Below are 15,181 nucleotides of genomic sequence, written 5' to 3' on the forward strand. Positions count from 1 at the left end.
AATATTTGGAAGGTTTCTACAGTTTAACCTCAAAGAGTGGTGTTTACTCAAAAAAAAAAAACTGAATTTAAACCAATCACCATGATTACTTGATGATTAGTGACATGTTTTTATACAATTAAAGTTCTAATTTATTAAAAATTACCATCATCAATATCTTACTGTCCTTAACTTACAAGCTGAGCCTTGTCATAGCTACACATACATATATAGGAAAACAGTTTATGTTGGTAGTGTGCATGGCTTCCAGAATTCATCAGGCATCAAGAACTGCATCCCCTGCATGAGGAAGGAATACTGCGTGATATTCTCTACAACCCAGTGAAACAGATCCCCACCTGCAGGTCCACCCCATCAACCTACTCTTCTCTAGGCCCACCTTTAATTCACCTCCATTCTCTAATCCCACAAACATTATGATTTTGAAACTCAACTACTGTTAAGTCTGGTTTCATCCCAGAGCAAAAGCTGTCCATACCAAATAAGCATATGATATAGATATATGGAGAACGGTTCTCCAACAATATCCATCACTCATTTCTCCACTCTATTCTGGCCATCATTTTCAGTAGTCCACCACATGTCCATCATGTTGGTTAAAGTTACATTGAAGGATGGAGAATTAATACATTCAATTGGCCTCAGGAACATGAATTTGGATGACCATATACAGGATGCTGTTCATCATATGAGGACAATATTCTTTATTTCTCTGCATCATAACCATACAGATCCCACATTCAGGCAGCTGAGGACTTCCATGATGATGCATGTTTATAAAGGAAAGAAAAGTGGCCCTTCTATGGCTTCTATATTGGTGTGTTAAGAATGAATATGACTAAACAATTGGACATTGTAGAAAGAAATTCCTATATTATCTAATTTTGGAATTGCATATTCTGAACCTGGAGAGAATGAAGTTGGGTCTCATAAGAAGAAAGGGGCTGACAGGAGGAAAACACATGGAGATCAGTACATTGTATTCACCAACCACCAGTGAGGATTGAAATAAAGGTTAATTCGTCATGTAATAAGGAGGAGAGGCTGTAGAACGTGCACATGAGGACAAAAATGGTCTGGGTGGCTTTGGTCTTGGGCAGAATCTAGAGGAAACTTTGGAGCTGTAAACGTCTGGACCCTCTGCTTGTGTCTGTACAGAATGAGAACCATGGAGCCACCAGACCAGATTATTAGCACAGGAAATACAAACAGTTCTGAAAAAGATGCTTCTGTGATTTTGCTATGATATATGTAAGGAGAGTACCCATAAGCTCTTTTCTCTGTGAGGCTTTCACTTCTCCATTTGGTAAGGGGATAAAGAGGAAAAATGGAATTTATCACCATGTGGAGGATCCAGCAAAAGGAAATGAAGAAGCCAATCTACTTTGGAACTTTTCCTTTGAGATCCTTCCAACAGGAATTCATGGGCTGATTGTGATATGCTGGAAGATGCTCAAGATGCAGGTAATGCCAATGGACACACTCCTGCACACTCACTGATTGTACAAAATTCTTTTCCATCTAAAGTCACTGAAGAAATATTTCAGGCCAAAAGCTATCCTTGTCCTGGGAATTCAACTAGTGAGAATGATTGAGACACATGGCTATAAAGGTACTTGAGAATCAGATCTTTGGGCCTTAATGAGCACTCATTACAGAAAAGGACTAGATAGAAGTAAAGAAGAGAGAACTTTGCCAGAAATCAAACTGTAGTAAGTGATTTAAACATCAGTGTATTACCACATCCCTGGAGTTCATGCAGTCATTTAGCACATTTTCCTTTAAGTTATGGAACAATAATACTGTAATATCTCATCTCACTCCAGTAAGAATGTCAGTTGTCAAGGATACAAGCAACAATATTTGTAGGCAAAAATATGGAGGGAAAGTGCACTCATTCACTGCTGGTGGGACTGAAAATTGGTGCAACCCCTGTAGAAAGCAGTACAGTGATTCTTCATAAAACTTGGAATGGAAACAACATTTGATGCATTTATCCCACTTTTTGGTCTATACTGAAAGGTCTTAAATCAGGATACCACAGCGATGTGGTCTCATCAATTTTTATACCAGTTCACATAGCTAAAGTGTGGAACCAACTTAGATGCTCTTCAATAGATGAATGAATAGAGAAACTGTAATGTATGTTCACAACGGAATATTATTCAGCCTTAAAAGAAGAATGAATTTATAGCATTTGCAGGTAAATGGATGAACGTGGAGCATATCATGTGAAGTGAAATAAGCCAATCCAAAAAAATAAATCAAAGGCCAAATATTATCCCTGATATTTGTATGGTGTAAGAAATAAGGACCATTAGATTGGGCAGAGGGGAGTGTCAGAAGGGATGGGGCTACGTGGGTATAAAAGACAGTTGAATGATATAGACATTATTATCCTAAGTATGTGTATCTTTGCCCGAGTGCTGTGATTCTGCATTGTGAACCACAGAGAAATGAAAATCAGTGCTCCATTTGTGTACAATGAGTTGAAATGCATGCTGCTGTCATGTTTAACTAATTAGAACAAGTAATTTTTTAAAAAGATGCAGTGGGAAAAAATGCACACTGAGCCAACAGAAGCTATGTTTTGGGAAATGTATGGACTAGATTGTGCAACAACCCTAATACATGTTGAATCCCCAATTTCCAATAAGACTATTTAGGGATGGAGCCTGTGAGTAAGTAATACAAGGTAGTTGACACAAGAAGAACAAGGCCATAGTCCAAAAGGAGGGTGCCTTTATAAATAGAGGAGACATGCCGCAGTCTGGCTGGGCACAAATAACCGAGCTGCAAAGTTTTCTCTCTCCCAAATGAAGAAAGAGTGAGAAAGTAGCCACCTGCAAACCAGGAGGAGAGCCTTCTCCAGACAATAACCTGACTTCAGCTCTCCAGCACTGTAAGGTAAATTTATTTTTTAAGCCATTGAAGATTGATGTTTTGTTAGGTTAATCTGAGCTGGCGAATTCAATGGGAAACCAGAAGAAAGGTATTGCAAGAGCCAAATAAGGCAAATGTTTTGAGAAGAAAGATGTCACTTAGTGTTGGTTTGGAATTCACTAAAATTGGGTGCATAACCTTCCTTATTTAGAAAAAAAAATGCTTTTACATCATGATTACATTTTCTGCTTAGGCAAAGTTATATGATAGACACATCATGTGACATTTCAACAGAAGTTTGAAAATCTTTTAAAAGTTTCTTCCTAGATACTTTGATTTTCAAAAATTATTATTTTGAGTCATTAATCCACTAAATTTGTATTCTATATATATATATATATATATATATATTATTTTTTTCCTCTGAAACTCCATAGTATCAGTAAATTTATAAATTTCTGTCTCAATTATTGTGGGAAAAAGTAAATTATGGTAACAGTCATTGTTATGAACAGAATGATTAAGAATTTTTGTGATCAGGCACAGTGTTAGGTGGCTTCCCAGGAGGCTGAAGCAGAAGTACCATGTGGTTCTAGGAGCTGGAGCCCAGCCTGTGCAACATGACAGTCAACTCAAAATACTATATATATTTTACACCAAAGAAAACATTCATCTTATGCACTTTTGGGAGAGCCAAGGACATCAAGATGCATGCATGATGTTATAGGAGATTGCCAAGACTTTTCAAAGACAAGTCAGCATTAAAATTAGGTGATGATATCTAGGAAAAGCAATGAAAAGTGGGAGCACTGGGCAGAAAGCATGATTCAGTTTTTCAAGAATAAAGTGATATTGGGTGTTGATAGTGAAAAAGACCAAAATTTAATCACTACCTATGCAATGAATCAATTCTGAATGGATTTCTGATGTAAGTTTTAAAAAATAATGGGACCCTTATAATAAAAAGAACGTCTGTGGTCTTAAGTATGAGTGTCTATTGACAAGAATGAGCACATTAAGGATATATATATTTGAAATGACAAATTATGTCATATTAAATAAGACCTTGTTTTCATGAAGCACTGTACCTACACTCCTGGATTGGGTGACAGTGAGAGAGTCCAGTGGGAGCGACATTTACAGAGAGCCCAAAAGAAAAAAATGGGGAACACAATCCAACAAACCCTATGAGAATAGACATTATTCAATGGGTAATTTGGATGATACTCTAGTGTCTTGGTTAAGACCACTCCTGGTATCACACCCCAATAGAAGCAAAGTAGAAAAGGCAGGAACTACAGAGTTCTGATGAGGATGCAGATAAACTAGGAATCTTGTGCAGTGGCAGTGCATTCTGTAATTGGTACAGACATTTTTGAAAAGTCATAGATTCTACTAAGGAGATTCATACTACATGCCGACAATCCCACTCTACAAGTAGAACCCAAATACAATTTCTATTTTTATCTTAAAACACAAATTTTAGAATTTACATAGTACTCATAGTAATAAGAGGAAAGACCACTCGGATATCTCCATTATTAGCCAAATGACTCAATAGACTGAGGGTTACACTATAAAATCCCATACTGCAATGTCAACAAGTGCGAACAACATAACAAAAATCAGATGTACTGGGAAAAATATAAAATAATTTATCTGTCCAAATCCATGGGTTATAGTACAAAACAGGTAAAAGTCATTTCAACTCACATATGTTAGAACAGACAGAAAGCTGTACCTCAACAATGTCACTCCTACAAATAAACCAGGAGATGCCTGTTTGGGGGCTGTTGACTTAGCAGAGGCACAAGGGGTCTTCTGGGAAGCTGACAACATTCTGCTTTTTGATCTCTGTGTTGTACACTGAAGTGTGTTGCATTTGTGGAATTCTACTGAACTGTGCACTCAAGATTTCTGCATGTTTCTTTAATTAAAAAGAATAAGTACAAATTACCAAAAAAAAAAAAAAAAAACCGAGCTAGGGAAAGGTCATTGTGGGAAAACTGTCTTCACAGGTTGAAATATACAGAGTCAGATGCCCACATGAAAACACAAACACAAGTCACTGAAGAATAACAAACATATAATGCATATACATTATGCGTATACTCTATAATACATATTGTGATGTGTGATTTCATCACACTGTTCTATCAGAGGTTGATGGCCAGTGTGTCATTGGTGGTTCTTCTTCCTGCCCAGAGGATTCTAATCCATCCTACAACTTAAAGACTCAAATAATTAGTGAATAACAAAATACAGATACTCAGAAATATATTTACAAAAGGCAAAGCCCTTTATAGATATAGTCCACATGGGCTCTGGAACTAGAAAAAGAAAAGGCTCTGCTGGTTTATCTAAGGGGGTACATCAAAGGCAGCGATAAAGATTCAAGGGCAGAGTCTTGTTTTGTGATGTCTTGCCATCAGCATGTTGATTGACATCGTGGCAGGTCACACCATCTCAGGTGCTGTGTGGGCCACAGCAGAGTGGAATAGAGTCACATCGTCCCCTGGGCAACTGACCAGAGGAAATGTCCACTGTTCATTTTTAGATACCAGATATCTCCATCCACTAGACTTCCATGTGTGGTGACCCACATGCAACCCATAGATGGCTCCTGACACTGTTCTGCAGAAAAATGCCATAATTATTTCCATATTTTTTAAAATTTGAGATTTTTTCTGCTGAATTTAATATCAATCTATCTATCCATCCCTGAAGCAGTCAGTGAACATATACTGCAAACTCTGTAAGGATATAAATAAAATTTCTTCCCAAAATATTTAAGTAATGCTTCAATGTAAAAGCTCAAATGGTCTTGAAGCTACTTTATTTTTTTGACAGTATTTTAAATATTCTATATTTTATTTTTATTTTTTTCAATTTTAAATAATCTTTATTTACAAAATACAATTCTAACAATTATAATTCCATTAAGCTTCAATTGGAAGCTTAATCATTTAAAAGTCTAATCATTTGAGTAAAACCAGTTATATTTAAAGTAAAAATGAGAGATAGATTACTTTTGAAGTCAGATAAAAAAATATTGTCAAGTTTCTTGTTGTGGTTCTGTATGTTGGGTAGCAGGCTCATTTGAAGGTGGACTCAACCCTGAAGAAAACTCACTTCTACTTTCAGAATGCATGGGAGGGAGGGGGGCGAAATTCTGCTCTTGGGGGGAGATAATGAGGAAAACACCATGGCTCCATTGGGAATGGAGGGGGTGGTGGGCCCCATGGAAAATATTTTCGAGATGCTCCATACATGTTTCCTGGAGGAGGTGGAGGGAAAAAAGCTCCTCTTCTCATGAACTGATTCCTTGGATCCACTGGAAACAATGGACCTCTGATTGGAGGGAAAGGTGAGAAAGCAAAGCCAGAGGCAGTTTCTTGGTTTTCAGCAGGGAGAGATGACTCGGGCACATTGGAATTATCAAGATCAACTTTGGAATCATTTCTACTGGGTTCCATTTCAGAAAACATAGGCCCATCCATTTGATCCAAAGGCAGCAGAGTAGAACTTCTGAGTTCTGCTGGTCCCGAGGGTCCACCATAATTAGAATAACATCCATCTTGCCTTGGTAGAGGAAGACATAGATCACAATATGGTTGGCCTGGTGGAGCCATCATCATCTTAGGGTTCTGTTCCCATGGAGATGACAGGGGCCTAATGTTATAAGGCACTCTCTGATGATCAGTTATCCCATCATAGCCGGATTCTCTTCTTTCATTGATAATTTGAGGGCCCAGAGGATTCTCTGGGCCTCTTGAGCCTCTTCCTCCTACCCCTGGAAGCAAAGGTGAGAGTCTGAGTGGACCCTCCTTTCCTAGAAGTGGAGCTCTCATTTCAGATGAAGGTCGACCCAATGGTGAGGGACCATTTGGGAAATGCTCTCTGCCAATGGCTGTATTTGAAACATGAAGTGCAGAAGGATCTTTTTTAAATTTAAACTCATTTTCGGTGAAGTTTTGACTGTCGGGAGCCTCTTGTTTCCCTAAATCATTGAGGTATCTTTCAGCACTCTGAGCTGCCCACTCATTATCTTGTGCTTTTTCCTCATAGTGTGTAATCTGCCCCTGATAAAAATAAGTGGTTCTCTCTAATTCTTCTTCAAGGTCTTTGACTTGCTTTCTGTAGGTCTTAAGCTGTTCACTTGCATGGCTGATGTTTTCCTCCATTTTGAAAAGTTTCTCCTCTTGCACTACCCGGTCATTTTCCTCTTCTCTTACTTTCCTCTGGAGTTTCATTACAATGGCTTCATATATTTCAATGATGAGTTTAAGTTTCTGATCAAGATGCTGATTCTCACTTTCAAACTGTGTATTGTTTGACTGCAAAGATGCTTGGTCTGTCTTCAGATTTTTAATCTCTTCTGTAAGGTCTTCCTTTGTTTCAACAACTTCAGATACTAAAGTAAAAACTTGATTTCTTTCTCCTTCTAAGATTTTAAAAGAGGAATTTAACTTATCAGCATAAAGCTGTTTCTTCAAATCTCCTTTTGGCTGATCCTCTAAGTAAGCACCGATTTCTGATTCACTTTTCATTTCCAACTCCAAGTTACCACCATCTGTTAGGTCTTCTTCAAGCACAGGAGCCCAATCTTTCAGCAAGTGTTCAGACAGAGACTTAATGTGATTTTATTTCTCTCTTAGAACTTGTTCTTCATGTTCTTTGGAGTCTTCAAGTGTTGTTTTCTGATGATTAAGGCCATTCACTTCTTCTTCCCATACTTCCCCTTAGTGTAAAAGCTGTTTCTGACTTTCCAGAAGTTGGGAATTTTCATTTGAAACTTCTTTTATTGGTACCTTCAGTCTTTCTGCATTCAGGTGAAATATTGTTAAGGTTGTTGTAGCTTCAGGTATATGTGAACTGAGGGATTTTGATTCCTCTTCTGGGGACTTCATCCTTTTTGATATATACTCTATCAATTCATCCTGTTGAGAATGTTTAGTTTTCTCTTCTTTTAGCTCTTCTTCTAGAAAGAGTATTTCTTCCTCAAATTTAGATATGGACCTGTCCAGGTTTGCGTATATTGCCTCCTTCTCCAAAATGGCATTCTTTAAAGATGACTCTAAGCCTTCATATTCTTTTTGGACAAGACTGACTTTTTCAAGCAGTCCACATTTTTTCTCAATTATTTCAGAAAGTTTTAGAGCAAGCTTTTTTTCTCTTCTCAAGTAAAGCCTGCTTCTCACAGACTGAAAACTTCTCCACAAAAACAAGACAACCACAAAAAATCCAATAGCTGTATGTATCCTCAACTCCCATGGACAGCCACAAGGAATAGGGTGTGTTTCCATGTCTTCAGACAAGGCACACCACAACCCTGCTTACTTCTTCCAGGACCACCCCCAAGTATGGCTGAGGGGCACCTGTTGCCCCTCCATCATGCTAAGGCTACTTTGGCTATTTCCTCCACAACCACACCGTGCCCAGCCAAAAGAGGCTATGGACACTCAGGCCTTTGGTCAGGAATATAAACCTGCACCAGGCAACGGAGCAGACCATTGTGAACCAGTGAGGGTGGGGGGCGCTGTGGGCATGGGCATGGGAGCCCCAGTCATGGGCTCCCAGGGGCCTAGCACACACACACTGCCTGTCAGGGAAGTTTGGGCCCCTCCCCCTAGGCTGTGCATCCTGAAGTAGCGCAGGTTCAAGCCTGTCCCAGTGGAGCCAGAGAGGAGTCCTCTCCAGGTCAGCTACCTGTTGATTTGGTTTAGGCCAGGTGAGGGCAGAACTTATTATGTGTGTTCTATACAGTCATAATATCACCCAGTTTGATGTAAGGAAAATTCTAAACCTTTGTAATATTTTTAAAGAGCTAGTAAATCATATATTTGTATCATTCGCCCTTTTAATGAATCATTCCTTTCTCCCCTCCCCCCCAGTCCTTTCTCTTTTTCTGTCCTTTATTCTTTCTCCCTTTCCTTTTCTTTTTTTTAAAATTTTTATTGTTGGCTGTTCAAAACATTACATAGTTCTTGATATATCATATTTCACAATTTGATTCAAGTGAGTTATGAACTCCCATTTTTACCCCATATACACATTGCAGAATCACGTCAGTTACACATCCATTGATTTACATATTGCCATACTAGTGTCTGTTGTATTCTGCTGCCTTTCCTATCCTCAACTATCCCCCTCCCCTCTCCCCTCCCCTCTTCTCTCTCTACCCCCTCTACTGTCATTCATTTCTCCCCCTTGTATTATTTTTCCCTTTCCACTCACTTCCTCTTGTATGTAGTTTTGTATAAGCCTGAGGGTCTCCTTCCATTTCCATGCAATTTCCCTTTTCTCTCCCTTTGCCTCCCACCTCATGTCTCTGTTTAATGTTAATCTTTTCTTCCTGCTCTTCCTCCCTGTTCTGTTCTTAGTTGCTCTCATTATATCAAAGAAGACATTTGGTATTTGTTTTTTAGGGATTGGCTAGCTTCACTAAGCATAATCTGCTCTAGTGCCATCCATTTCCCTGCAAATTCTGTGATTTTGTCATTTTTTAGTGCTGCGTAATGCTCCATGGTGTATAAATGCCACATTTTTTTTATCCATTCATCTATTGAAGGGCATCTGGGTTGGTTCCACAGTCTAGCAATTGTGAATTGTGCTGCTGTGAACATCGATGTGGCAGTATCCCTGTAGTACGCTCTTTTAAGGTCTTCAGGAAATAGTCCGAGAAGGGCAATAGCTGGGTCAAATGGTGGTTCCATTCCCAGCTTTCCCAGAAATCTCCATACTGCTTTCCAAATTGGCCACACCAGTTTGCAGTCCCACCAGCAATGTACAAGAGTACCCTTTTCGCCACATCCTCGCCAGCACTTGTTGTTGTTTGACTTCATAATGGCTGCCAATCTTACTGGAGTGAGATGGTATCTTAGGGTGGTTTTAATTTGCATTTCTCTGACTGCTAGAGATGGTGAGCATTTTTTCATGTACTTGTTGATTGATTGTATGTCCTCCTCTGAGAAGTGTCTGTTCAGGTCCTTGGCCCATTTGTTGATTGGGTTGTTTGTTATCTTATTGTCTAATTTTTTTGAGTTCTTTGTATACTCTGGATATTAGGGCTCTAAGTGTGAGGAGTAAAGATTTGTTCCCAGGATGTAGGCTCCCTATTTACCTCTCATTGTTTCTTTTGCTGAGAAAAAACTTTTTAGTTTGAGTAAGTCCCATTTGTTGATTCTAGTTATTAACTCTTGTGCTATGGGTGTCCTGTTGAGGAATTTGGATCCCGACCCCACAGTATGTAGATCGTAGCCAACTTTTTCTTCTATCAGACGCCATGTCTCTGATTTGATATCAAGCTCCTTGATCCATTTTGAGTTAACTTTTGTGCATGGCGAGAGAGAGGGATTCAGTTTCATTTTGTTGCATATGGATTTCCAGTTTTCCCAGCACCATTTGTTGAAGATGCTATCCTTCCTCCATTGCATGCTTTTAGCCCCTTTATCAAATATAAGATAGTTGTAGTTTTGTGGATTGGTTTCTGTGTCCTCTATTCTGTACCATTGGTCCACCCGCCTGTTTTGGTACCAGTACCATGCTGTTTTTGTTACTATTGCTCTGTAGTATAGTTTGAAGTCTGGTATCGCTATACCGCCTGATTCACACTTCCTGCTTAGCATTGTTTTTGCTATTCTGGGTCTTTTATTTTTCCATATGAATTTCATGATTGCTTTATCCATTTCTACAAGAAATGCCGTTGGGATTTTGATTGGGATTGCATTAAACCTATAGAGAACTTTTGGTAATATCGCCATTTTGATGATGTTAGTTCTGCCTATCCATGAACAGGGTATATTTTTCCATCTTCTAAGATCTTCTTCTATTTCTCTCTTTAGGGTTCTGTAGTTTTCATTGTATAAGTCTTTCACCTCTTTTGTTAGGTTAATTCCCAAGTATTTTATTTTTTTTGAGGATATTGTGAATGGAGTGGTTGTCCTCATTTCCATTTCAGAGGATTTGTCGCTGATATACAGGAATGCCTTTGATTTATGCGTGTTGATTTTATATCCTGCCACTTTGCTGAATTCATTTATTAGCTCTAATAGTTTCTTTGTAGACCCTTTTGGGTCTGCTAGGTATAGAATCATGTCATCTGCAAATAGTGATAATTTAAGTTCTTCTTTTCCTATTTTTATGCCTTTAATTTCTTTCGTCTAATTGCTCTGGCCAGTGTTTTGAGAACAATGTTGAACAGAAGTGGTGAGAGAGGGCATCCCTGTCTTGTTCCAGATTTTAGAGGGAATGCCTTCAATTTTTCTCCATTCAGAATGATGCTAGCCTGAGGCTTAGCATAGATTGCTTTTACAATATTGAGGTATGTTCCTGTTATCCCTAGTTTTTCTAGAGTTTTGAACATAAAGGGATGCTGTACTTTGTCGAATGCTTTTTCCGCATCTATCGAGATGATCATATGGTTCTTATTTTTAAGTCTATTGATGTGGTGAATAACATTTATTGATTTCCGTATATTGAACCAGCCTTGCATCCCATGGATGAATCCTACTTGGTCATGGTGCACAATTTTTTGATATGTTTTTGTATCCGATTCGCCAGAATTTTATTGAGGATTTTTGCATCTAGGTTCATTAGAGATATTGGTCTGTAGTTTTCTTTCTTTGAAGTGTCTTTGTCTGGTTTAGGAATCAGGGTGATGTTGGCCTCGTAGAATGAATTTGGAAGTTCTCCCTCTTTTTCTATTTCCTGAAATAGCTTGAAAAGTATTGGTATTAGTTCCTCTTTAAAGGTTTTGTAAAACTCTGCTGTATACCCATCCGGTCCTGGGCTTTTCTTAGTTGGTAGTCTTTTGATGGTTTCTTCTATTTCCTCAATTGATATTGGTCTGTTTAGGTTGTCTATATCCTCCTGACTCAATCTGGGCAGATCATATGACTTAATAAATTTATCGATGCCTTCACTATCTTATATTTTATTGGAGTATAAGGATTCAAAATAATTTCTGATTATCTTCTGTATTTCTGAAGTGTCTGTTGTGATATTGCCTTTTTCATCCCGTATGCTAGTAATTTGAGTTCTTTCTCTTCTTCTCTTCGTTAGCTTGGCTAAGGGTCTGTCGATTTTATTTATTTTTTCAAAGAACCAACTTTTAGTTTTGTCAATTTTTTTCAATTGTTTCTTTTGTTTCGATTTCATTAATTTCAGCTCTGATTTTAATTATTTCTTGCCTTGTACTTCTTTTGCTGTTGTTTTGCTCTTCTTTTTCTAGGATTTTGAGATGAAGTATGAGATCATTTATTTGTTGTTTTTTTCTTTTTTTAAGGAATGAACTCCAAGCAATGAATTTTCCTCTTAGAACTGCTTTCAATGTGTCCCATAGATTCCGATATGTTGTGTCTGTATTTTCATTTATCTCTAAGAATTTTTTAATTTCCTCCTTGATGTCTTCTATAACCCATTGTTCATTCAGTAACCTATTGTTCATTCTCCAAGTGATGCATGATTTTTCCTTCCTTCTTTTATCGTTGATTTTCAGTTTCATTCCATTATGATCAGATAAGATGCATGGTATTATCTCTACTCCTTTATATTGTCTAAGAGTTGCCCTGTGACATAATATATGATCTATTTTTGAGAAGGATCCATGTGCTGCTGAGAAAAAAGTGTAACTGCTTGATGTTGGGTGGTATATTCTATATATGTCAATTAAGTCTAGGTTATTAATTGTGTTATTGAGTTCTATAGTTTCCTTATTCAACTTTTGTTTGGAAGATCTGTCCAGCGGCGAGAGAGGTGTGTTGAAGTCTTTCATGATTATTGTTTGGTGGTCTATTAGACTCTTGAACTTGAGAAGAGTTTGTTTGATGAACATAGCTGCACCATTGTTTGGGGCATATATATTTATGGTTGTTATGTCTTGTTGGTGTATGGTTCCCTTGAGCAGTATGTAGTGCCCCTCTTTATACCTTTTGATTAACTTTGGCTTGAAATCTATTTTATTTGATATGAGTATGGACACTCCTGCTTGTTTCCGAAGTCCATATGAGTGATATGATTTTTCCCAACCTTTCACCTTCAGCCTATGTATGTCTTTTCCTATCAAATGCGTCTCCTGTAGGCAGCATATTGTTGGGTCTTGTTTTGTGATCCATTCTACTAGCCTGTGTCTCTTAATTGGTGAGTTTAAGCCATTAACATTTAGGGTTATTATTGAGATATGGGTTGTTCTTCCAGCCATATTTGTTTATTTATGTTACTAAACATGGTTTGTTTTCCTCTTTGATTATTTTTCCCCCCTTTACTGTCCTACCTCCCACTGTTGGTTTTCATTGTTATTTTCCATTTCCTCTTCCTGTAATGTTTTGCCGAGGATGTTTTGAAGAGATGGTTTTCTAGCTGCAAATTCTTTTAACTTTTGTTTATTCATGGAAGGTTTTAATTTCATCTTTCATCCTGAAGCTTAATTTCGCTGGATACACAATTCTTGGTTGGAACCCATTTTCTTTCAGTGTTTGAAATATGTTATTCCAGGATCTTCTAGCTTTCAGAGTCTGTGTTGAAAGGTCAGCTGTTATCCTGATTGGTTTACCCCTAAATGTAATCTGCTTCCTTTCTCTTGTAGCTCTTAAAATTCTCTCCTTATTCTGTATGTTGGGCATCTTCATTATAATGTGTCTAGGTGTGGATCTCTTATGATTTTGCACATTCTGTGTCCTGTAGGCTTCTAGGATTTGGGATTCTGTCTCATTCTTCAAGTCTGGGAAGTTTTCTCGAATTATTTCATTGAATAGATTGCTCATTCCTTTGGTTTGGAGCTCTGTACCTTCCTGTATCCCAATGACTCTTAAGTTTGGTCTCTTTATGTTATCCCATATTTCTTGGATGTTCTGCTCATGGTTTCTTAACAGTCTTGCTGAGCTGTCTATGTTCTTTTCCAGTTGAAATACTTTGTCTTCATTGTCTGATGTTCTATCTTCTAAGTGTTCTACTCTGCTGGTAGTATTCTCCATTGAGTTTTTAAGTTGGTTTATTGCTTCCTGCATTTCTAGGATTTCTGTTTGTTTGTTTTTTATAACCTCTATCTCCCTGTATAGTTGATCTTTTGCTTCCTGGATTTGTTTGTGTAATTCATTGTCGAAGTGATCTTTCATTGTCTGATTTTGCTGTCTAATGTCTTCCTTGAGACTCCAGATCATCTGAAGCATGTATATCCTGAATTCTTTATCTGACATTCCATCTGCTGCAGCTATTACCTCTTCTAAAGTTGAGTTGACCTGCATTGCTTGTGGTCCTTTCTTTCTTGTCTTTTTCATACTGCTCACGTTTCTTTCTGCTTGGTGAAACTGTTGTGTTTTTGAAATTTTTTCCCCCTATATATTTATATTGCTCTTGTATAGTTGAAAAGGCTCCCTTGCAGGGTCAGGCAGCGGTCTGCCTACCTTGTATGCACGGGTGGCGGCTCTGCTCTGCCCCTCCTCCAATTGGTGTGACATGTCTACCACACCCGCGGACCCCTGGGCCTGGTCTGCCGGTCGGTCGCAGGTCTGCCTACCTTGCAGGCGCGGGCGGCAGCTCTGCTCTGCCCTTACTTCAGTTGGGGTGAAGTGTCTACCATGCCGGCGGGTCGCTGGGCTTATTCCGGGTGCGGGATGCGGCTCTGCTCTGCCCCTACTCCAATTGGGGTGCTGTGACTACCACACCAGCGGGTCACTGGTCCTGTTCCCGGTGCGGGTGGCGGCTCTGCTCTGCGCCTACTCCAATTGGGGTGACGTGACTACTGCGCCGGCGGGCCGCTGGGCCTGTTCCGGGCGCGGGCGAAGGCTCTGCTCTGCCCCTACTCCAATTGGGGTGATGTGTGTACCACGCCGGCAGGCCACTGGGCCTGATCCGCCGGTTGGTTGCAGGTCTGCCTACCTTGCACGCATGGGTGGCGGCTCTGCCCTGCCCCACCTACCATGTCCGCGGACCGCTGGGCCTGTTCTGCCGGTCGGTCGCAGGTCTGCCTACCTTGCAGGCGCGGGTGGCGGCTCTGCTCTGCCCCTACTCCAATTGGGGTTACGTGACTACCACGCTGGCGGGCCGCTGGGCCTGTTCCGGGCGCGGGCGGCGGCTCTGTTCTGCCCCTCTGGCTTGATGACAAACTGAGAGAGACTCGGGTGTTTGTGACTCACTTTCTTTACCAGGAGACCAACTGTTTCTGTCGCCGCTGGTATCGATGAAGTTCTCTCCTCTGCCGCTTTCTGATGACATCAGATCTCTGCCATGTTGGTATCCCATGCGAATGGCAGCATTTTGTTCCCTTTGCCGGGTGACCAAAGCAATGGGTGAATCCTGA

At 39.5% G+C, this 15,181-nt stretch overlaps 1 protein-coding gene across 1 annotated transcript; it reads right to left on the reverse strand.

The window, feature by feature from the left end:
• Positions 1 to 5,938: 5,938 nt before the first annotated feature.
• LOC124107958 (melanoma inhibitory activity protein 2-like) lies at positions 5,939 to 14,126 on the reverse strand. The gene is given in 4 exon segments (XM_046466314.1): positions 5,939 to 6,031; positions 6,033 to 8,166; positions 9,142 to 9,159; positions 14,077 to 14,126. Coding segments are annotated over 4 exon segments (2,295 nt in total).
• Between the last annotated feature and the right edge of the window lie 1,055 nt (positions 14,127 to 15,181).

This window comes from Marmota monax, unplaced genomic scaffold (assembly GCF_021218885.2).
Source record: "Marmota monax isolate L192 unplaced genomic scaffold, Marmota_monax_Labrador192_F-V1.1 WCK01_AAM20220418_F8-fsc00160, whole genome shotgun sequence".
NCBI lineage: Eukaryota > Metazoa > Chordata > Mammalia > Rodentia > Sciuridae > Marmota > Marmota monax.